This window comes from Zeus faber (assembly GCF_960531495.2).
Source record: "Zeus faber genome assembly, chromosome: 20".
In the NCBI taxonomy this organism is placed as follows: Eukaryota; Metazoa; Chordata; class Actinopteri; order Zeiformes; family Zeidae; genus Zeus; species Zeus faber.
This window is the reverse complement of record NC_137207.1, coordinates 26,175,655-26,201,278: the sequence shown is the minus strand read 5'-3', so window position 1 is coordinate 26,201,278 and position 25,624 is coordinate 26,175,655. Positions and strand designations below refer to the sequence as shown.

The 25,624-nt window shown below is 46.4% G+C and overlaps 1 protein-coding gene across 2 annotated transcripts in view; it reads right to left on the bottom strand.

Annotated features, from left to right (window-relative positions):
• Positions 1 to 25,624, bottom strand: part of vti1a (vesicle transport through interaction with t-SNAREs 1A) — a 161,917-nt gene that overhangs the window by 99,228 nt on the left and 37,065 nt on the right. For both annotated transcript variants that reach the window (XM_080021521.1, XM_080021522.1), the window contains exon 5: positions 14,708 to 14,792. In XM_080021521.1, the coding sequence (XP_079877647.1) occupies positions 14,708 to 14,792 (85 nt within the window). The remainder of the gene's footprint in view (positions 1 to 14,707; positions 14,793 to 25,624) is intronic.

The window sequence follows — 25,624 nt, the reverse complement described above, 5'->3', positions numbered from 1 at the left end:
ATGCCCAACCTTGTTAGCGGTGCCGGGGACCCGCGGGGCCCTCGACGCAGCGAACTAAATAAGCACTTCTGTCGCACGACGGCCATCAGCCGCAAAGCGGAACTGTAATCAATCTGCACGGAGAAACACTGGGGGAGAAAGAGACTTTTTCCTCCTTTTGTTTTTTCTTTTGGTTTAAAAAAAACAAAAAAAAAAACGTGACTGCGAAGACCCGCGATTGTCTCCGAGGATCATCTTGACAGAAAAAAAATAAAATAAAAACGGAAAGGGAGAGAATCCAGCGACTCCACAGGAAAAAAATGCTAAAACCATTCAAATCAATTACATCAAAGATGGAGCTCACATATCGAAACTTGTTAAGTTAACTGTTGTCGTATCGCCAAGGCAGGGTGCCGGCGCCGCTGTTGTCGCTTGACGCCGCCGCCGCCTAAATTGTTAGTGAAGGACTCCCCAGGAGAGATGGGTGAACCTGTCACAGGAGACTGGTGCGCGCGCACACACACACACTCTATCTCCATATGCTTAAGATCTTAATCACCATCACCATCAACTGTCCTTTCACTTTGCTTGTGTGTGTGTGTGTGTGTGTGTGTGTGTGTGTGTGTGTGTGTGTGTGTGTGTGTGTGTGTGTGTGTGTGTGTGTGTATGGGGGCACATGAAAGGAGGACACCTGACATCTAAAAATTATTCCACACATTCACACACAGACGCTGCTGCCGATGCTCTGCATTTGCATGACTTCCATACATCTGGCCTGCGAGAGGCAATAACAATTATGCATTAAGCAGGTTATTACTCCCAGAATGCAACTGGCCACTAGCCTAAACAGCTCATTAAAACGACACAATAGCTCACTTCAAGCGGCGCACCGTATCGGAGCGGGATCTCACAGGGGTTTTTCAATGTCCATTCTGGACTCAAAAATGGATGAATTCAGAGTGACTTTATAGGAAAAATAATGTCCTGGATATTTCCTTTCTTTTGATTCTCTGCCATTGTTCTTGAACGCTGCCTGGCTTTTGTCTGCTCAGCTTATCCGTGAATATGGGAAATCTGGAAATTGGAAGAGGCTGCGCTTTTCAAGTGAAAAAAAAACCCCCCGATGCAGGTGTGTAAGTTCAACGTGACATCACAGAGGGGGAAAAAATAATAATATAAAAAAAAAACTAAAAAAAAAACAGAACACAGCTCGAGAATAACTGAACGGCCATAAAATAATGGCGGCCACAAGTTTTCCCTCATGTTTACGCTCCCACGGTTGAGGAGGTCAGAAAACAAAAAAACAACAACTAGAAGGTTGAGGAAAATACGGGTCGAATACTTTTCATTTCTAATGCCATTTAACAAAATAAACCCGTTTCAAGTGAGAGAAGCAAAGTTAAACTCCGGAAGAAGGACAGAGCGCGTCGTTCCGCAGCGCGGTGGGTTGAAACGTCCGCTAAAGTGGAGCCGCTCCAGTCGCGGTTCAGTTTAGCGGCATAAAAAGAAGCACATCCCCGATATCAGAGGCAGATATTAGGAACATCTACATCGCCGTGGTCCTAACTAGACACATCTTCACATCAAAACCCGAGCGGAGACGGACCGAGGGGAGCGTCCCTCAGGCCACGTTAGCCAGTCCCTTGCAAGCGGCTTGAAAAGCTGCGAGCCGGCACCGTACGCGGCAGTGGGCCCCGATTGAAGAGCGAGGAGGACCGAGATCACAGCCCGGCTAGGGGAGGACGCGGCGCTGCGGCACTGTGCCTACATCAGCCCTGTAGGACTTCCACCATGCATGTATATAAATATAAATATATATATATATATATATATATATATATATATATATATATATATATATATATATATATATATATCTTGCAGCCTTTCCTCAGGACTTAATGCTCATGAACAAATTTTGATATTGATCCCGTAACCATGTCATCGCACACATATTTCTTATTGTGTCATCAAACAAATCCTTTTAATTCTCCTTATGTTGGAAATGTGTGTTATTATGTGTCCTGCATCTACATCTGTATAATTCATTACGCCTCTTATGTTTCTTCCGTTCCTTTCATTTTATCATCACCTTGTTTGAATATTTGTATTTTAAATATTATATTAAACAAATTATATTTGATATATGCTCAAGGTATGATTGTGAGTGGATCCATGGCATGAGGACCCGTCCTTCCTAACGTTATGTCGATATTCTCCATCTGCACAAACACAAGAACAGAATAAGGTGGAAAATAAATAAGTTCCTCCCGGCCGCACATTCTTTTCAGGAACTCTTAGTCTCACACAGACCTGTCCAAAGACAAACCGCGCGCGTACGTGCGTGCGTACGTGCGTGCGTACGTGCGTGCGTGTGTGTGTGTGAATGTGAGAGCCCCCCCACTTAGCCTCCCTCTGCAGATGGAGCCCGGGCAGCCTTTCCCTTCATCGGCAGCTCAAGGGCGCAGCCTATCTACCGAACGCTAGAATGCACCGGTGGAATTTGGCTTTTTATATTCCCTTTCGCTTCAGGAAGGCGGCTCGCCGTCGAGTCAACACCACGTTTAATTTCTATAAGAGACAGAGCGTTTGTGTTGTTGATTGGGGGGGGCGCGCGAGGGACGGAGGGGGAGAGAGAGAGAGAGAGAGAGACGCTGCACAAGTAATTTAAAATTCTGACGAGTGCACGACCGGCTGTGATTTCCATATAAAATGAGGGGGAGATTTGGAATGAGACCAATTAAGTTCTCGGATTGCCAAAGACAATTTTTTGATGGTATACAAATCTGAAATGTGTGCCGTCCAAAACTGCTCCACACAACAGAGTGGGACTCACCTTGACAGACAGCACGGCCGTGCACATTTGCATTTCGGTCGCTTCTTTGTTTCTCACCCGCGGCACTTCCGCACGCACGCCGAGCCACGGGCAAACTTAAGCACGGGATCATCAGTCAGGCGTCTCCGCCTAAAAAAACGGCAAAACGGGCGACGTGCGCCACAAAAGCCAAAGATGGAGAAAGAAAGGATAACAAAAAAAAAAAAGAAACCCACGTGCACACGCACAGAGCACTCCTATGGTTACCCCCCCAGGACAAAAGCTTTACCGTCCCACTGACTGGCAGATGGGCCGACCAGCTGACATCTCGGCCTGGCTCCGTTTCATGTTCCCTGGGTGTCCTGGGCGGGCGGGCGCCCTGTCCGACGGGCACGGGGCGACCGAGGAGCCGCTCCTTTGACAGGGGGAAGGGGGGGAGAGGCCGAGGAGCGGGCTCCTTTGACGGGGGAGGAGAAGAAGGGAGGCCCGCTCGGCGGGGCTGCCGGGGAAGAAACGCTGCGGCGGGACAGACGGAGCTGGCTAATGTGCTTCAGCTTGTTTATACAGTAAAGTATAATTGTGTGTCTCTGCGTGCCGGGAGGTTTCGGGGGGGGGTTCGGAGGTTGGCTAATGAGTGCATTTAGCCCAATTTGGTTGCCTCGTTCAGGACCGCGCACAGTCCTCAGGGGAAGAGGATACATTTAGAGCGAGAGGGCAATTTAAACGATCGCTGGGATGCTTCCTCCGCCGCACGTACGGGAGATATCGATCAGAAATGTTTTAAGCCAAAGAAATGGCGACAAATGTACACATTTACAGAAGTAAATGATAAATAACGCCGGGAGTGGCGCCGAGCAAGGGCGGTCTGCGGGGCGGGGGCCGAAGGGGGCCGCCGCGAGGCTCGGCCTGGCCCGCCAGACCAACGCAGAGGGGACAATGCTGCAGTCTGGAGGATCACCCGGAGGACACGGGGATTGAGCCCTGAGCGCACTGGCATGAGTTATCTGGAGAAAACAAAGTTATGAGGTCACATAATTATCATTTAAATAACCGTGTGGGTTGCTGAGCATTTGGTTTGAAACTAGATATCTGTTTGCCGACTGCTGATTTCATGCGGTAATATTAAAAGTGTTCCTACATTTATTTTCAACCATTACTTATTCATAAAGGTATTTCAACATTTTTCGAAAAGTGTAAATAAGCTACCTGTAATTTACATGTAGGGTCTCGATGTAAATATTGTGTATACTTTATTAAAAGCGTTAAGCATGCAGTATTATCTTTATTAATTGCATTAAATGTAATTAATTAAATGGAGAATATAATAAATATAATTCATGGAAAGCAAAAATGTAATTTGCTATAATTGTTTTCGGTACCTTCGATACTATATTTAATTGTGTACACGGGGGAGGATAGCTGTTCTTTTAGGATTACAAATTGCAAATATTTGATATGAAGCCGCTTAAAAAATCCATCAATTATAAATCAAATTATTATAAATGTAAATTATATTGTAAAATTATATTTTAGTTAAAAGTATAGTGCAATAAAAAAGAAACCTTATAATCAATGAGACCTTGTTAATTACAATCAGGAATTTAAAATAAATGTTTTCTATAAACCAATTTTTTCATTTCATTTGGGCAACGGATTCATTTAAGATCAGATGAAAAAAATACACTTATTTGCTTATATGCAGTAATTATTGTTTTTTCTATTCTCCGCTCTATAAGCCTATACTGTAGCTTTAAATTTAGAAAGCTCCAACTTTTATCAACCTTGCCCCCTCAGCTGCATGGCTGAGCAGATAAAAAAGCTGGATTACTGCCTGACCATTATTTCTAGCTTTTTTAATCTGCAAACACAATTTCAACAACACTTAAAACGGCAGCAAATGAATGTGTTTGATTTAGACATCGGCTAGATCCCCTGAATTAAAAGGGAATAATGAACTTTATTCTTGTGGAAGTGTGATCAGTATGAGCTGTTTTGTATTGTATTTATCTTTGTATGTTTTATATCAGAGAAAAACAGATGATGCTTTTTAGATTCATAAATGTAATTTATGATCTGCATGCATTATTAATTATAAATAAATAGATAAATAAACAAACAAACAAACAAACAAACAAACAACTAACTAACTAAATAAATAAATGAATTTATATATATATATATAGACATATCCACATCTGGGCAATATTGGTATGTATGTTATCTGCATATAAACTAAACTAAAAACGTGTTTGTTGTTTGTCGTATGGAGTAACCACTTCTATATAATTAAATACTTATTGTAATTACATTACATTATATTCAAATACATTACATCATTTAGCACACTTTTTTTTTCAAAGTCACTAATATTCAAAGTGCGATATCAAGCCAATATAGTTAATAGTTAATTTAAAAAAATTGTTGAAATACTTCAATACCACAACATTGGCATATCATCTCAAATATTTAAGCTACAAATTTGTGAATCACCATATGATGATTTAATCGTGGTTACACAGTTGCGCTGAAAGATGTAAAACAATAATAGGTAAAAAATTTAAAATATTACCAAGCTGAATTATACTCCTCCCTTAAATTTTAAAATGTACGGTGCAATACACACCAAAGTTTTGACCTTTGAATTATGAACAGAAAAGCCCAGATTTAATCAAACGTCTTGGAGGGGAACTCGGCCGATGGCGCGATCAATGCCGTTCGATGGAAGGCGATCATATCGCCGCACCCGGGTTTTTTTTTTTTTGTTTTTTTTTTTTTTCCTCGGCTTTAAAAACAAATTACGATTTCATATGTTGCGACAAAAAAAAAAAAAAAAAAAGGAAAACAACAAGTTCGTCGATAACTGTTTATCTGCGTGCGGTGTTAATCCCCACCCAGCCACGTGCTCCGCAGCCTTGGCGGCTAATTTGAGAAAGCAGCCGAACGCGGGGCCGCGTCCAGACAGAATCAAAGTTGGTCATGGAGGACGGGGCGCTTTGTAGCACCAGAGACTGTGTGTTCACACTCTAATGAGATGCCTGATTACCTCAATGAACCACAACATGCATGCATACACACACACACACACACACACACACACACACACACACACACACACACTTATATATTTATATTTATATTTACATTACAGGCAGATAATACCAGATAATAACCTACACAAACGGCACGGGAGGAAAAAAAAACTGTCAAGGAAAGTAAACAATATGTATTTACTGTACAGCGTTCCAACACTGAGCGACAATATCTATTTATCAATAATACTTACTTCAAATTGGCACCTTCATTTGTGAATTTTTTTTGACATGATTGAATTGCCAAACCCTTAAAAAATGCTTTCAGACATTTTAAAGTTGGTCCAATGACGCACGGTGCGTCGCCCCTCCTTTACCTTATATTAATTCTTTTAATCCTTATACTATTTAATTCTATTTTCTTACTGGTTTTTTTTTTTTTTGGATTGGGGATATCCTCCTGTCCTGTTTCCTTTGGTTTTGTTTTGTTTTTTTGTCTAATATCTCAGCACCTCAGTCTCTTGAAAGCGCACACGGGCTCGGCGTCCTCGCTTTCGTCTCTCTCCCCTTTCCTTCTCAAACTGGTTGTTTTTGTTTCTTCTTCGCCCCAGTCCTAGTCTGAGCCCTCTTCTCTTCTTCTCTATTCTGTTTTTCTAACACACCCCCCACAACCAAAAAATAAAAGAAAGCGCACGCACGCACGCACGCACGCACGCACGCACGCACGCACACACACACGCAACTCTTTACTGTGGGTCGCCCAGAGGTCAACGCTACACGTTTTCTCCCACATGCAGGGAGGCGGTGGGGGGGAGGGAGGAGATCTTTATATTTGTTGGGACGTAAAAATAGCAAAGAAAATTGATAAATCAAAAAATAAGCCGACTTAAGGTTGGGGGGGAGTAAGTCTTTATATATATATATATATATATATATATATATATATATATATCACAATCTAGTGACTGGAAGGTGTCGAGCGCTTTGAGGAAAAGGAGACAATTTAAACAAATACAAACATTTCAGAGGGAATACACACACACACAGGAGAATTTAAACTGATTTGGCAATTTATGCAGTAAAATATATTATACTATATACTTAATGTTCATTTAAAATATATACATCTACGATATATACCTGTTAAAGTAAATGCAATATTAATCTAATCTAAATATAATATATACTGTATACATATATTTTATTTTAGCATTAAATGCTAAAAGAATATATACGTATACAGTATATATTATATATATATATATATATAAATGTCATAAAATAAATAGATAAATGTCTATTTATTTTATGACATTTTTTTTTATATTTTAAAAATGAGAGAATGTAATCTTAAATTCAAAGCACTCCAAAAAAATTGTGTTTGATAATCCACAATTTCCCTTTTTTTGGAGGAAAACTGAAGCTGTCAACGGCAGCCGCCATCCGGCCCTGCCCCGGCCCTGCCCCGGCCCTGCCCCGGCCCTGCCCCGGCCCTGCCCCGGCCCTGCCCCGGCCCTGCCCCGGCCCTGCCCCGGCGCTCTCCGTGGGGCCGACGTGAAGCCGCTTCATTCTTCCATCGGAAAGTCCTGACACACGTCTATCTACGGCATCCAAACACTTTCCATTTCCCTCAAACGTTCCCCTCTCTCCGGATCCTGATACGGCTCCTGTTGCTGAAGCGCCACTTAACTCGAGCTAACATTGCGATTTTTGGACCCCCCCCCCCCCCCCCCAAAAAAAATAAGTTGAGAGAGAAAGAAGAAATAAATAAAGACACCTGCCGATACACAGAGAAAACAAAGATTGGCCCCGCGACTACGAAGGGCCAACGGGCGCGCGCACAGACACACACGGACACGAACACGACACACACAGGCACGCAGACAAACACACAGACACACACACAGACGCACTCGAGTCTGTTGGTTCAGCTCTCCCATGGAGGGACACTATGCTCGCACGGCCATTGTGCGATTGGGGCCTTTTGTCTGCGGAGCCTGAAACTGGAGATTGCACCTTAGCGACCGCAATTCAAGCGTGAACAGTGTTTTCAGTGCACGTCGATATAGACTGTTGCCAATGGACCCCCAAATCCTCGGAGAAGCTGAGTCCTAGGGTCTCAAAGATAATGGCGATTTATTGCAATACCAGGCTTTCTCATTGCCCCAACACCCCCCTCCCCACCCGCCCCCAACCCCCCCCCTTTACCAATCGACACCCCCCCCCCCCTCCTCCTCCTTCCTCAAACAGATTAAAATTAAGCCGTAAACATGTGAGGATGGAATTAGCACATTTAGCGAGTCTCCTCTTCCCACATCCCCGTTTTCGCTCGGGCGCGGCTGATCCCCGCAGCCGGAACGCGGGTGCAATTTTAATGACTCGCGCCGGTTTTTGAAGTCCACATGAAAAAAAAAGCGCCGCCCGCCGTTTGTGGCGGCGCTAGATATGGCGAGGCCGCGGCCGGGCCGTGATTGGGGGGTGTATGGGGAGTGTTCGGGGGGGGGGGGGGGGTGGTGTGTTGGGGGAGGGCGGGCGGCGCTGTGCGGCGCCGACTCGGACTCCGGGCTCTTCGATAGGATCGGTGTCATTTTCCTCTCCACGATAAGACGCCGTGCTGACAAGGCCCGATTAGGAGAGAAAAAATCATTATTGTGGCGGCTTTCATCCGCCGGAGGGGGGGTTTACGATAAACAGCTGCACCGTGGGTAGATTTTCTGAGAGCGAAAATATTGTACGTCGAGAAATATATGTTTAGGAAATATAGTTTCAAGCTAAACTCTGCCGGGGGAGGGGGAGAGAGGAGGCGGGGAGTTCCCTTCTATAACTAATTCGCCGTTTTTTTATTTTATTTTTTTTATATACATATATTTTCTTCTCCCTCTCTCTCTCTCTCTCTCTCCCGAAAAGAGAAAATACACTTTTCCTTAAAAATGAATTCGATAGAAAAAGTCTCCTCGGTTCAACCCTCAAGCTGTGAAATATTAACGGCTCGGCTCGCGGCCCCATTAATCAAACAATTATCAAATGGCTTGGTATTCTTTTTGAAACACAATGCAACATTCAGATTTCAGCGGCCTATAAAAAAAAAAAAACGTAAAAAAAACCAAGCTATTTATTATGCTATACCTCCAGGAAATCCACTTTAGCAAACTGTCCTTATGAAATAGAAATGAAAAAAGAAATGGCTGAAATATTCAAACTACATTGTAGAACAGAGTGAATAAACTATAAATGAAGTGGAAAGAGGATGTGGTTGTACACGGGAAGAAAGGGGAAAATCCCTCTATATGGAATTATACGGCTCATTTATGCATTAGCTTATACACCCTGACTTTATTATACGAGGAGTGTTTACAATTACACACTAAAAAGGGTTGATATTATTAGAATCATTATTTCATGTAATATAGAGGTTTTCGTCTTGTGCACAAATACAAATTATTTAAACTTTTAAAATATTTTACATTACATTTTAAAAAAACATTTATTTATTTTTTTACAATTTAAGCATTTAGAATTGACCTTATTTAGATAAAGCAGAATAAATAGTTGATGTGGTCTATAATTGGATCATACATGAATATCGATAGCGGACAGCACACTTTAAAAAAAAAAATGGCAATAGCTATAATGAACAAAAACAATAAAAAGCACCTTTAATTATTCATTTTTATTACTTTTCTTTTTTTTGATAATTCCATATTTTGTTTTGTAGAAAACATTTTGTTTTTTTAAAAGGTCATATGATTATTACTATCATTAACGGTATTATTATTAAGAGTTAAATATCGTCCAAGCAAAAAATAACACAAGCGAAAATTTACCCGATCATCGTTGCATCCTATTAATAGCCCGCGCCGGGTATTTCTAAATATAACTTATTATGTCATTTTGCTAAGTGTTTGCTGTGAGGATTTGAAGCGCGAGTGGCTCTTTGGTGGCACCAGCACCAAAAGAACGATAAAGTCTGATCTTTAAAGGGGGGGAGAGAGAGAGAGAGAGAGAGAGGAAAAGAAGAAGGAGTGAGGGACCGAGATGGAGGGGGGAGCGATAGAGAGAGAGAGAGAGAGAGAGAGAGAGAGAGCGAGCGAGCGAGCCGGGGACGAGGCCACTCCAGCGCCCATGGACTCGCAGCAAGTCTCAAAGCCACGCCGCGCTTCAAACGGCAGCCATGAGCTAAATGTTTACAAAACTTATTTATTTATTTCCCCTCCCTCTCGCCCGTTTATCTATTTATTTATTTTCCTCCGCCGTCCCGCCGTCGCTGGAGTCGTGTTCCGATGACGCCGCCCCCCCCCCACCGCGCCCCTGCCCCCACAGCCCCGCCTGCATTTAATGGCACCGCGGTGGGAAATCAAACCGCTCTAAAACAAATTGATGTACTCTTTAATACAGTCGTCACATCATCACAGGGTCCTCGCGCGTCTGCCTTGGTGACAACTGCAGGGCTGCTTAGCCGCGCCCGGCGATGGCTGCTGCTTTGTCGGCCGCTTCAATGATTTATCAAAAAACGGGGAGATGGCAGGAGTACGAGAGAGAGAGAGAGAGAGAGAGAGAGAGAGAGAGAGAGAGAGAGAGAGAGAGAGGGAGAGGAGAGAGAGAGAGAGAGAGAGAGAGAGAGAGAGAGAGAGAGAGAGAGAGGGAGGGAGGGAGAGAGGGAGAGAGAGAGAGAGAGAGAGAGAGAGAGAGAGAGAGAGAGAGAGAGAGAGGGAGGGAGGCCCCTGGATGTGGATTGAGTCACTGGCACCTCTGATTGGCAAGCTCTAATCAGCTTATCTCAGCGCTAATAAAGTTGATGGCCTGCGGTGCCGCACTCTACCTGGCTCACCGTGAACTTTGGATCGCCGAGGCCCCCGGGGGCCGGGGCCCCGACCCGCTCTGCTTATCTAAATGGGGCTGAAATCAATCTCTAATGAGCTGTTTTCGTACCGCACCATCGATTGCCCGCCCCCCCCAGAAAATGCAGGGGCCCCTGGGCCCGGGGAAGGGTGTCTTCGAGAAAAAGCAGAGCTTGCCTGTCCGTCGCTTTGTTTGCACGTGTGTGTGTGTGTGTGTGTGTGTGTGTGTGTGTGTGTGTGTGTGTGTGTGTGTGTGTGTGTGTGTGTGTGTGTGTGTGTGTGTGTGTGTGTGTATATGAGAGAGAGCGAGCCGAGTGGGTGGCGAGGGGAAGAAATATAAGGTTTTCAGTTAGCAATCTTTTAGTGACACCCGAGTGGGACTGAGCAGGTGAACTGGTATCATACTGGGGGAGGGGGCGCGGGTCAAAAAGCATCATCGACATGTTTTGTTTTGTTCTTTTTGGTGTGTTTTTGTTTTTTTTGGCAGGCATAAAGCTGAATAACAATCCCGATCAAGTGGCCCCACAAGCTGCAGATCAAATGCCGTAACCAAAACAAGGGCATTTAATGACATCGAATTGAGCCTCATCGTGGAGCACCGTGTGTGTGAAATTACAAAACTAATCTGTCCACGTCTTCAGTGGATCATAACCATGGAAACAGGACGCTCATCACACACCGTGTCCGTTTCGACACAAATCATTGGACGATCTCACGCAGGGCCACAGGAAGAAGATCGTTGTCGCAAAACAATAAAAAAGTCCTTCAATAGAAAGAGGCTGCGCCCCCCCCCCAATTTTTTTTTCAATAGTTTGTTTGTGATTTCAGGGTGGTAAATACAGAACCAAGTGGGGAAACATATTTTGATGAACCAGCAAAGTTTTGAAGTGTTTGTTGTTCGTAGTTTGACAAATGGGAAAAAACACACAGTGATGGCTAAAAGTCAATTTCAAAATCAATAACAAACGTGTTGGCTGCAGGATCTCAACAACAACAAAATCATATAACGTTCATTTGCAGGAAGCCTGGGGCTGGTAAGGAGTCCCCGCCCCTTCAGCGGAACACGGCTCGACGGCCCGGGCCCCAAAAATTTGACGAGCCTTTGATCGGACCCCGGCCCTGCCTCGACGTTTTGGGCTCCTCAGACGGCCCCCTGACTCAAACTCCTCTAAATTGGCCCTCCTACTGTATTTGGGCGCCTCTTCAGCGGGGCTAGCCCTCTTGTCTGCGCGCCCGCTTTCAAGCCGGCGCTGTGAACTAATGAAGATCTATACTTTATTTATGAGGCAAACGGCGCGGGCCGGCGTGGAGAGGGTGCGTGCGGTAAATAGCTCCGTGCGTCCGCGGGGCGTCCTCTTCATGCCGCCGAGGGCTCGCACCGCTTTTGGCAACCCTTTGTGGGCGCTAAACGCGGCCAGGACGTCGGGGAGAGAAACAGTGAAATAAATAGAAATCTCTATTTTACCAGAGCTAAAAGAGGCTCCTTTCCCCCTTCCTTAGGCGTGACCCGGCAGCGCCCCGGATCTCTGGCGCCCGGTCATTAAGAGAGATGTGGTCGGTGTTTCAGAGAAGGGCTGTTGGGCGGGGAAAGATAAATAAATAAAAAGAAAAAACTGCAACGCAATGTTCTTTGTTGAAGAGCTACCTCTTTGAAAATGAAACGTCTCGAAGTTTCTCTCCACACTTTTGGTCAATTATAGTTGTTACGGGGGCCCCCGTGTCGTCGCCCGTTTCCCAATGCAACTTTGAATTACGCGAAATAACGATGCTTAACTGCACTTTGCCAAAAAAAACGTGGCTCTCAGATGTCTCCGAGGAGAGATGAGGTTTAGTGTAAGGGGGGGAAACTATGAACAGCGTGTCTGGAGAGAGGTCTGATTGGGAAAAGGCTTTAATTATTCCAGTTTAACCTCCGCGGATAACACAACTCCGAGCTCCGAAAACTCAAAGCTCAACCTTTCCCAATGTCATGTGGAATAAATCCAGGAGTGTGTGCTGTTGATGTTTCTACACGCATTCATACGTGTGTTTGGACATGTTTGTGGAGGAGGAGAAGGAGCTAAAACGCGGTAAATGCGGCCGAGGACCGTACTGTTGGACGATGAAAGCGAACGCCGCCGCCGCCTTCTCCGCTCCGGCGCGTACCTGCTGTGGACGGCGCTAGGACGGCGACCTCGGCGAAGGAGAGCTTCCTACGTCTGGAAGGACGACCCACGGGAGCAAACGCACACTTTGGTTTGGGGGACAAATATTCTAAATTAATGACCACATGGACTGGGCGATAGGCCCGATCAGAGGTCCCGTCGAAACACAGACGGCATGCGGATGAATAAAGCCGCTTGATGTCGGCGGAATCCGGGACCTCGCCAAACAAAGCCGAGGCGCATGTGGCGTCGGGTCTCCCCAACGCCGCCGCCATTTCAGGTTGTGCGTCCGAGCGTGGAGTCGATATCGACAGCGGATTAAACACACGGGGGCACTCCCCATGGCGGGCGCAGGGGCGGGATAAACGGCCATTGTTCTCGGCCGGCCGTGCGCACAGCGGAGGGGGCGGCCGCTGGCCGCACGGCGGTCAGGGGTCGCGCGGCCTGGCCGGCCACCGGACCTGGCCGGCGCGGGCCGCCGCCAGGCCCCCGGCCCGCCTCTTTGACACCGGTGCGACCCGTGTGACAGATCATCAAAAACAAGCCACTCGAGCGAGAGGCGCGGCTGAACGGAATTAAAGAAGAAGAAGAAGAAGAAGAAGAGAGAACGGAGGGGGAAAGGGAAACCTCGGCTGTCGTAGAATTCCGGCGCGGCGAAGGAACCCGCGGATGGTGCCGTGCCGCCGGATCATCAGAGACGTATGAAACGACATTTTTAAGCAGAGAATGCAGATTGTATTTATGAATTTTTTTTGCGAATGCGGCGTACAGAGAACATCAAACGCAAGTGGTCGGCGCGCCGCCCTCTTCCTTGAGTTGAATTATTAAATCTGTCGATGTCGTGCGCGGCAGCCACCTCCCCATTATAGTGTAAATTGACAAACTTTCTCAAAACTACAGCGGAAGCCAGAGGAAGCCGGTTGATACTTCAAGAATGAGCTTTGATACCTCTCTGAGGAATACACTGCGCCTCAATAATGTGGGGACTGTCAGGAAGCAAGACAGGAGGAAAAAATATGCTAACTGGTTAAATCTATTTAAGTTCCAAATGAGCCTTTTTCCTATTTAAAGATAAAAACTCACCTTGATAATGAGAGGGAAACATTATTTGTGTGTGCGTCTGGGCTTTTTTTTTTTTTTTTGGAGGTTTTTTTTTTTATGGGCGGTTTATTTAGAAAGTGATATTACTGTTCTGTTTTTTTTTTTTTTTCTTTCCTTCCTTCTTTCGCTCTCGCTCTCTGAATTAGGAACTTCTGGAGGAACGCTGACATTGTTTATTTCCATCGACCCCCTGTCTGCCTGCGCTCTACAAAAAAAAACAAAAAAACAAAAATAAAAAAAACCCACATGCATACACCCCCCCACCACGCACACACACCCACACTCGTACAAACACAGGCTAACACACACACCAACACACACACGCACCAACACACACATGCACCAACACACTCGTACAAACACAGGCTAACACACACACACACACACACACACACACACACACACACACACACACACACACACACACACACACACACACACACACACACACACACACACACACACACACACACACACACACACACACACACACACAGAGCTGAAAAAATGCATGAATTTTCTTGGGGAGCAGAGAAAGGAGGAGCGCCGCCCGATCTGTCGCCCGTACACCTCTCTCTCTCCCTGCCTGCCTCGCCTTTGATGTGTTCCTGAAAATGTCACCAGTCGTCAAGGCGAGGAGGCTGTTTTTTTTCTTTTTTTCCCCCCTCTCTCCCCCTCCCACACGCACACACACACCTTGCACATGAGCAAGACAATTTGCCGTCCTCACCACTATCTTACCCCCCCCCCCCCGCCCCCGCCACCCCCCTTCCCGAACCAATCCCGAAATGGAGTACGCACCGGTTTCAACCGCTATCTGGTAGCCTGCCTCCAGTCTCCGCGATGACCTTTCCAGCTTCTCTGTGTTGTCCAACAGATGTGCTCTCTGCAACAAATGGGAAGGGGGGGGGGGAATAAAATAAACACACACACACACACACACACACACACACACACACACACACACACACACACACACACACACACACAAATAAATAATCGAGATAGCGAAACAAACAAACAAGACAACCCCCCCACCCCCAAAACAATATGATGGAGAAGGCTGGGACACGTTTCAGAGGAAGCCGTCGGCGTTGTCAGACATCCGCCGCTGGTGGCATCCCGGCGTCACGGTTATGATGGAACGCCGGGGCGTGTGCTCGTGCCGGGCGCACGCCGGAAAGTGGATTCCCGCCAAAGCTCGGGCCGTGAAAACGGGAACCGTTTAATTAAGCGGGCTTTTAATTAAAGTGGACCTATTACGCTCCTCAACAAGTTAATACAGGTCTCCAAGGTGCCCGAAGCAGGTTTTTGAATTTTTTTTGTTTTTGCTGAAAATACCACTCACCACACACAGATTATGCATTCTAGTCATTGTAACATGCCTCTACGGCCCTCCAGCTCACCAAGGCTGCTCCAGCGTGTGCCGCTCTACATGTAAACGAGCCGCCAGGCCCCTAGTTCTGTGAGCCAATGGGGTCTGAGCACAGTTTGAGCTCTGGGGTCTGCGAGGCCAGTGGGGTCTGATATTTACTTCCGTTGTATTTAGTCCGTAAACCTTCACAGATTTCACCTCCTCTTTCCACCAAAATCTGTTTCTGAACAAATTTGAGGCGAGGAATAAACGATCCAAGTGTCTGGGTCTTCACTCATATCAGACCTACAAGGCCTCTTTTTAAAGTTTGTTCTGACTGTCGTCGCCGTGTCTCAAGCTTGTGGGGGGCACGGAAGTCGCACCGGGGACACGGCCTGTGGGTTTTTTTGCTTGATGTAAACATCGAGAAAATAAATAAAATAAAATAAATAAAATACATCTACAATACAAACACACTATTATTATTGTTCTTTTTGGAGATGCGAAGAGTGAATCACGTACCACACCGTACAGTCCTTCTACGGCGTACTGCATTATTTATTTGTTTTTTTTAAGAAAGAAATACACAGCAGAATTAGTTTTTAAATACTTAGACATCCGTCGTCTGCACTTTCTTCACGGACAGTTGGCATTAATACCTCTTTCTCTTAAAAGATTTGTGCTGGTCTTCCCAGCTGCACTTTTTATAATTATTATTATTATTATTATTATTGTTATCATTATTATTAGCATTATTATTCTCCAGCCGCGGGTGGAGTAACTCTCAGATGGAGGGCCGTTCCATCCAAGTCTACTGAACTCCAAAATCATGTAAATAAGGGCTGCAAATCTGAACCGCTTATTTCATTACAAGTTTTCTGAAAAAGACTAGACCTATATGTGTGTGCACAAGCACTGAACAAGTGAGTTTTTCATACGGGACCCTTTAAGGGCCTCTCATTCTCACCCAGTCAGTAAAACTGTAATTATCACACAAACATTATTCCACCCATCAAGGTTCTGGCTTCCTAACTGAAGAACTGACGCAACTCCCAATCGGCCAAATTGCTCCCATTGATTGACTGAAATAGAGAAGATAAACACGGCAGAGTTCATTAGTGGGGAGCCTGGTCTCCATCAACATCCTTGACCAACACAAATTCAACTAAACATGTATTTATGACCCCATTTGTTCACAGAACCTCCGCCGCATTTATCGTTGGGGCGAGTGACCTGGAAACCTGGAAACCTTTCTACGACGAGCTCTCGCAGAAACCGAGCGTACAGACGTACAGAACCGCAGTCATGAACCATGAGGTTTACCAAACCTCCCGCCGCACAGAGGGCCGGCGGCGCCCGACGGCGTCGGCGACGAGTGCGGCTCGACCCGTGAAGCGGCCGCACCCAGGTAAAAGGGGGAGGTCATTTGCCTTCCGTTTACACCCGGCTGGCCCGCGCCGCTCAAACCGCGGGGGGGTTGGACGGCTTGAAAACGACAGCGCGGTGAAAACAGTAATTCTTGATGTATGACTCCGCAGCGCACCGCCAAAACAGAGTCCCCCGTATGTTGGCTTATTCATAACGATCAACAATTGACAAGGTTGCCGATTGAAAGCTTCAAGCGCTCAAGAGCGCATTGAGCAATGCAGTGTTTCATAAATGATTAATTAAGCAATCTGATCATTTTTCAAAGACACGGGTGTTTGTGAGTATCAAGGTGCCTGGCTCGGGCCTTTGTGCAGTGTGCAGAGAACATCAATGGATGCTACAGCAGCTCCTATGATATGCTGAAGACCTGCCGTTTCTCCTCAAGAGCTGCAGAATTCATCACTGACAAGCATAGCCAGAAAAGGCCTGATCGCTTAATTGGAGGCCTTGAGTTTGTTCACAGGTTTGAATGTGAGCTTTTCTTTCAATGCCTTGTGTGTGTGCGTGTGTGTGTGTGTGTGTGCAGTATTGAAGCCAATTTTCCATTAAAAGTGTCAACGGATATAGCATCTCATCTACATCTTCATATACACCGTGTTCCAAATAATTAGTAATTAATTGGATTGAAGTGTCCTAAACATTTAATGTTTTGTTTTTCAATTCAACTCATGGATGGTATTGTGTCTCAGGGCACAACCTCAGACACCTGTGATCATTATTTTGCCAGGTGAGCCCAATTCAAGGAAAACTACTTTAGAAGGACGTTCCACATTATTAAACAGCCACAGGTTTCAAGCAACATGGGAAAGATAAAGGATCTCTCTGCTGCCGAAAAGCCTCAAATAGTGCAGTGCCTTGGACGAGGTATGAAAACATTAGATATTTCACGAAAACTTAAGCGTGATCATCGTACTGTGAAGAGATTTGTGGCTGATTCAGAGCACGACGGGTTGGTGCAGATAAAGGCAGAATGAGGAAGCTTTCTGCCAGACAAATTCATGGGATTAAGAGAGCAGCTGCTAAAATGCCGTTACAAAGCAGCAAACAGGTATTTGAAGCTGCTGGTGCCTCTGGAGTCCCACCAACCTCAAGGTGTAGGATCCTCCAGAGGCTTTCAGTTGTGCAAAAAGCTACTATTGGGCCCCCCCTAAGCAACGCTCACAAGCAGAAAGGGTTGCAGTGGGCCTGGCCGGGACCCTGTGCCACCGCAAAATACATGAAGACTCATTTTCAAACAGTGTTGTTTACTGATGAGTGCCGTGCAACCCTGGATGGTGCAGATGGGTGGAGTAGTGGAATGGTTGGTGGATGGCCACCATGTCCCAACGAGGCAGCCACGTCAGCAAGGAGGTGGCCGAGTCATGTTTTGGGCCGGAATCATGGGGAGAGAGCTGGTGGGCCCCTTTAGGAAAAGACCTCGGCAAAGTATATAGAGTTTGTGACTGAGCACTTTCTTCCACGACACAAGAAGAAGAAGAACCGGGCCTTGCGCAGCAAAATCAACTTCATGCCTGACAACGTCCTTTAGGTGGCACGGTGGCGCAGTGCATTGCACTGCTGCCTCACAGCAAGAAGGTCCTGGGTTTGATTCCCGCCTGGGGCGCTGTTGGCACCGTGCTCCGGTGGGTTATCTCCCAAAGGAGCCTTTCTGTGTGGAGTTTGCATGTTCTCCCCGTGCTCACATGGGGTTTCCTCCACCTCACGTCAGTAAGGACCCCCACCAAAAACATGCACCCATCATTGTCTGACCAGCAATGGACATTTATCACCTGGTCCCCGGGCGCGTCCACGTACGCTGCCCACTGCTCCTGGCTGTGCCCCCAGAGGAAGGACAAAAGCAGAGAATCCATTTCACCGGCCACCATCAAAAGCATGTGCATGTGTGTGTGTGTGTGTGTGCAAGCATGTGTTATAGTGTGGTGTGTTGCGTGATAAATAAAGACTGTTTCTTCTTCTTCTTCTCTTCTTGACAGCGCACCATCTCATGCTGCAAAGAATACCTCTGTGTCATTGGCTGCTATGGGCATAAAAGGAGAGAAACTCATGGTGTGGCCCCCATCCTCCCCTGACCTCCACCCTATTGAGAACCTTTGGAACGTCCTCAAGCAAAAGATCTATGAGGGTGGAGGCAGTTGGCATCAAAACAGCAGCTCTGGGAGGCTGTTCTGACGTCCTGCAAAGAAATTCAAGCAAAAACTCCCCAAAAACTCCCAAGTTCAATGGAGGCAATAACAGTGAAGGTGATATGAAAGAAGGTTCCTATGTCATCATGTAACTTGGCCTGTTAAGATGTTTTTGATTGAAATATTTTTTGATTTCAGTAAATATCACCTCCTAATGCTGCACATTCAAAAAATGACCATTTTCAGTACTTTACAACCTATAAAATGTTTTGAAACTCTGTTGTGCATAATAATTTGGAACAGTGCATTTTGAGTTTTTTTATTTTTGAAAAAAATACTGTTATCATTGGGAGGTTTGTTCAATAACATTCAAATTACACCCTAACGGTTGATGACTTGAAAATTATACTGACTGTCATTTGCATCGACTATTTAGGGAAATCAGAGAAAAATATCACTTGCATAATCATTTGGAACGTGGTGCAGAGAGATGTATTGAATGTTTACTTATTATTTTGCTTCTCAGACTTGTGTTCGTTTTGGTGGTCATATGGAAACCAAAATTGAGAAATGGGTTTACAGTTAAATATGCAGGATGGTGCATAAATTCATCTTGCAGTACATGTGACAGACCAAGCAAATATATAGCTTCCAGTTTCAGGTTGAATTCTATTTCAAGACAAACATTTTTTCCTTTTGCAATCGTGAAACTGAACCAAACTCTAGATTTGAGTCATATGATGCATTCATAATTATTTTTTTGGATGCATCTTAAAATTCAAAGTTTTTCCCGGGATAGACAACATGCTCAATATCCCATTTCTGTCAGTTTTAATTATTATATTTTAAATCACAGCATTGAATACCCCAACATGTCAAATTGCAGACATTTACAAGTTACAACTGCTTTCGAAACAAATCTATTTTTTTCTCCAACTCTCTGCTTTCAAATTTGGTCTTTTACAACCAGATTGTGGGAAGCACTGATTCCAACTCAGATAAATGGCTTTTTGAAGCACATACCAATTATAGCTTATCAAATCGAGGTATAACACTACATAAGGTCAGTTAATGATTTAACATGCATGCGTGTCGGGTTTAGCAACACACATTCACCATAGAAACAGGTCTCGACCTCTCCAAAAAAGGGTCCCGACTTGGCGTCACTGTGGTCAACCGAACTAAAAAACCAAACGACTGCCGTACGATAAAATGGTCTAAATACAGTAGCCTGCGTGTACTGGTGACCCTCCGAATTTGCGAGGTTAAGCAGGCGATGTGATGCGACTCAAACTTGACACTCGAAAAACAAGCAGATGAATGACAAGCCTGACGGTGGAAACGGGGGCTGCGGAGCGCCACATGAGTTTGGGCGAGGGGGGAGCAGGGCTTCACTTCTGGTTAAGCTGTCAAAAATGTGCTCCAGCTAATCACTCAGAGGAAATGAAAAATGGAGAGGGAGAGAGGAGGGGAAAAAAAAAATAAAAATAAGACGACACACTTTTTGAAAGTTTGACAATCAGAGAGCGGAAAAGGAAAGAGGGAGAGAGGGAAGGAGAGAGAGAGAAAGAAACCCTCTGCACTCCTTTCTTTCCCTGGCTCCCAGTTTCTTCTTGCGGTTGACAGATGTCATTTAAAATTGCAGTGATACTTTTTAATAGTTAACGGGGTGGCAGCAGCGGATGGAGGGATGAGAGGATGGGTGGGTGGAGACACAGCCCGCTGGTAGAAAGCAGAGTGGTAAGCAGGGACAGGAGGAGGAAAGAGGAAAGCATCGATTCACCTGGAGCTCGATTTTATCTTTGACCATTTTTTTTTTTTGTATTTTTCCATCCATGCACACTGCTTTCATACAAGTTGTATTTAGGGAGCTTCCAAAAGGTTAACAAGGTAAATACACCTTAAATTGTCCAATTGTTTTGGAAGAAGCAGCCAAAAATAAAGACGTTCTGGAAACCATTTCATTTCATTCAGACTTTATTGTATTGTGTCGCTTTCCTCACCTTCCGTTAAGTGTTATTTATTTCCTGTGGCAGGAGATAAAACATGGAACGAGTGGCTGGCTGGACTTTAGATGTGCCGTGATCCACATCTTGAGTCACACTGAGTTGAAACAGCACAACATTTTACCAATCAATTGGCAAGTTCTCATCAAGCTCAACGGTTTCTGAGTCGCAGTACATGTCACTTCAGGATGAAATGAAGGCGATCGCATCCATTGATCCGGGCGGCCTCTACCAGCGGGAGGCAGACTGGGAAGGGAGAGGCCACGCCGGCGGTGGCGTTCGCGGCGAACGCTGGAAGCGGCCGTGCCACCGGCGGCGGTATTTGTGCGGCGAGGGGGGAAAACGGGTGCCAGGCTTTGGCTTTTAATGAGCCCCCACGGACGGGCTGAGACGCAGGGAGCGCACTGACATGCAATGCTTATGCTAAGGCACCTAGACCAGGGCTGCCGAGCCGCCGCGAGGCTGGGAGCGCGAGGCAGCTGAGGATACTGACAGAGCAGCGCACTCCCCGGGCTCTTCAAAGAGCCACAGTGATTAGTATGTTATCATTACCATTCGAAACGTGATTTTCCTATTCCCTCTCGGCAAAGGTGACACGTCTCGGGGAGACGGCCGGCAGACTAGCTAGCGACAGAAAGCCACTTCAAAAGCTTTTCTCCCCCTGAATTTCTATCTCTCTTCTCCCTTGTTCCGTCTTCTTTCAGGGTTGGGGGGAGTCGGGGTGGTGACGGGGGAGGGTGGGTGGGGGCAGGCTGTTGGCGGTGGCACTGTATGTGCGTGTGATCATTAGAATAACGTGTCCCAGGTTTGAGGATGACAGAACCTGAAGGAGAGGTTGAGGGTTCAGCCAAGGAGGATCCGGTAATGACACGGTGGATGGCCCCGGAGGGAGAAAAAACGCCACGACGTAAAGATCTCCGGATGACACCGTAAAAAAATAACGGAAGAAAAACAAAACACCATTAATTAAGACTGAAACGCCTCGGCGCGCTTCCGGTGCCGCCAGTCGGCGTTCAAGCAGAGCCGCCCCTCGCCGGTGAACCTCATCTGAAATGAGGTGACTCTTGCTTTCTCGGGGAACAAATTTGTTCCAGAATGTGAATGTCACGGCAACAGGAAAGAAGACAAAAAAAAGCGGAAATAAACAAAACCATACGGACACACAAACACCAGCGGGTTGGCAGGAAAAAAATAGAAAATAAATAAATAAATCAGGTGGTCTCCTTGGATTTCATCCACCAGTTATCAGCAAATATCCAGAAATAAAACCTTGTCAGCGTTTTGTGAGAGGGGAAATGCAAAGTGGCGTCTGTCCCCTCGTGAGCTACAGCTGCAGATATCAAGGCTTGACCCCCACCGTCCTGATAGAAGGCAGCGTGAAGCCGGGAGATTAGGACATAACCATATTGACAATGATGCACGAGCATGCATTCACACACACGGCCCTGTGTTTAGCTTCTCTCTCTCTCTCTCTCTCTCTCTCTCTCTCTCTCTCTCTCTCTCTCTCTCTCTCTCTCTCTCTCTCTCTCTCTCTCTCTCTCTCTCTCTCTCTCTCTCTCTCTCTCTCTCTCTCTCTCTCTCTCTCTCTCTCTCTCTCTCTCGAGGAAAAGAAAGGAAAAAAAATAAATAACAAAACAAAAACAAAACAAAACCATATGAAAGGTCCTTATCAAAATTGCATCTCATCATCTCCTGCGCAGCGTTCGAGCAAAAGATTTAAACAGAATACACGATAAATATTGTGCATCCGTGAGAGCGCGCGCAGCCTCGCCCGCACCGCGTATGCATGTATGCCTTTTCATCTGACACCTACATTTTGAACAAAGGCCTTCTTAGGAACCATGGAAAATTGTGTTTTTTTGTTGTGCTTTTTGGCGTCAAGAAACACTCTTCAGTTGTAAGTTATTAACAGGGAGCCCCCGCTACAATGCAGCTGCAGCTCAAAAGAAATCTCTTGCATCCATTTTTTTTCCTGCCTTTTTTCAATATCAAACACAGACGGTTACTATCACCATTTTCCAAAGTTCAGATGATTTCCTTATTATTTCAATAAGGCTAGGGGTGGGGGGATGGGGTGGTGGGGGGAGTCAAAGTGAATAATGATGACAGCTGTGTTTCAGAGTGACTGTGTGATCTTCCTCGCCGTTTGTTTGGGACTTGTAAGATGAGGAATTACAAGTGTCAAACAGCTGTGAATATAGGTGCTAAATATTTAAACATGTTTTCCAGCTGAAGAAGGGAGAGGAGAAAAAAAAAAAGAAGTATAGGTTTTTTTTCTCCCCCACACACCCCCTTTTTTAAAGCGAGGCTTAAGTGTGTATAAGCTACGCCAGCCTTTGATTCAAAAGCAGAGCGACGGAGGGAGGGAGGGAGGGAGGGAGGGGAAGGGGCCGGGGGCGCAGGAGTGTGCGATGGCAAAGAGGGCGCAGGATCGGGCGCGGTCACACCGCCCGGGCCTCCCCGGCCGGAAAGGGGCGGCGGGCGCGGTAACCGGAGGTGCGTCCCGGCCCCGCGGGGCGGAGGTGCGCGAGGAGACGCAAGGTGGGAGGAAGAAGGGAAAAAAAATGGCATGGCCACATGAAAGAGATAGGGGGGAAAAAGGAACACGACGTGGCGCCCGGGCCGAGTCAGCGCTGCGGGCCGCGAACGGCGGCGACGGGAGCGGCTTTGATAGGAGCCGGGTTAAGCGGCTTGGGGAGACGGCCACAGGAACCATCTCAGCCAACAGCTGAAGTCAACTTCCAAACACAAGTCAGTGTTCAGGTCCAGTAATCCATCCAGCCAACGGGGGTTGGATGGGAGCTGGATCAAACACGCTCTAATGAGATGCAAGCTCTCCAAACCGGCTGATGAATTGTGTTCACGGCGACGCAGCAGGACGTGCGGATGAGTCCAGGTCAATCTGCAAGGTGACAAAACAGCGGCGACGCCGATGCACCGCAGCGGCTCGATCACGTCTCTGTGACCGTACCGCACGTGTCGGGGCGGACCGATAGGCAACAAAGCTTTGCTCGAAATGCAATGAAACACCTCGTTGATCCACGGATCGGGATCTCCCGCGATCCACGGCGCCACCTGCTTTCCGGCTCGCCGTTTTTTGGGGTTTTTTTTTCCCCCGGACCCCGCTGCGCGCTGAGGAGAGTGGAGGGCATCAACGAGGCCCACGCGGTTAAGACGGCGACGATCTTTCAACCGGTACCTCCTCGCGAGACACGGCAGGCTGTCACGCCGGCAGACAGTTTGGAGGTTGGTCCAACCGGGTGAAAATTTGGTGCTGGCCACACATCAACTCAAAACACTCCTCTGTTCTCTCTCTTGGCTCTGCCACCTTTACTTGGGGCGTCAGGCAGACAGAGACGGCCTGAGCGGGACCGCAAATGTCCAATCGCGGTATTCACCACCTACTGACCGCTCATCCCCACGGCATCGCCTATTTAGATATTTATTTGATCAAGTTGTGCTTTGTCTTTGGTGCTCCAACTTATTCTTTACCTCCTGCACATTGATCAACGGTGGCTGTGCCACCACCCAAAAGTCTTCAGTGCGGTTTTCACCGATGCGTACCAGCCTGGATCCTTATGAAGTCAATTGCGAACTTAACGGAGGTCGCAGCAGTTTCCAATCAACCAAAGCGCCACTTTATCCTTCCTGCAGCTTCCTGGTGTAAGTCAGCTACCACAGGTACTTTTCATGGCCGTTCACCGGTCATCGTTTTTTGCGGGGCTAAGGCGGTCATTCGGAAAACCACGGACGTGTTGGTGACATGTTGACAGGTAAATACCGGGAACACTGACTTGTTTGCAGACTCTCCTCCCAGTGCCGCGCGTGATGCCAGCGTTCGGCGGACACGAGCCCTGAGGGGTCCGACGCCGTGCTCACGAACTCGCCGAAAGACTCTTAGAGCTTAGAACAGACATTACTGCCACACTCGTTCTGAGCCCATAACCAGAGCCAAGGTCACCACCCACAGAGGAACGTGTTTGACCAAACAACACCGTCAACAAACAGGGATGTGCCGACGTGGTACCGTCCTCCGATACCCGGGTAAAAAGAATCTGAATCAGTACTGAATTTGATGGGTACTCAAATCATCTGACATTTAGGGTTCAGGAATGAGAAAAGTGGCATCGCTCCATCTTTGAATGCAACTACATCCAAGTAAATAAATATACTTTGGCCCAAGATGACGTGCGGCAGCATTATGGCGAACAACTAGGGGACTTTAAAACCGCCGCTGGAATAATCGATGATAATGGACGACGCACCCGATTAATGGAGGTTGAGGACGCCAGGTGTAGAACAAGAAGGTATCAAACAGATATAAAAATGAATCAATAAAAACGTGAAAACACACATTTCGCCTCTCCTTCGTCACGTAACGCCCCAAAACACAAACCTCCAACAGCCCGACGGCCCCTCACCGAGCACGGACTGCGACGGGCTTTTGGCCCCGCTCAAGAAAATGAAGGAAGTCGCGGCGGCGTCGGTTTCCACTTGAAAACCAAGAAGTGAACAGAGTTGTGAAATACTCTGGACTGTCCTGCTGCGTCGCCTCCTTCAGAACGTCAGCCATTATCAGCTCTTCTTCATTTTCCAATATCGCTCTTCAAAAAGGGGGTATCAGGAATAATATCTTATCTTTCCCTTTTTTCTTTTTAGATTGTCGGGGAGAGGGGAATCTGGTCACCATTGAATTAATTAACTGTACCATGGCCTTAAGGGCAACTCAATCAGGCATTTCCAGCCTTTTCTTTTCTTTTCTTCCTTTTCCACTTTTTTTTTTTTTTAGCGTCCAAACGAGCTGATT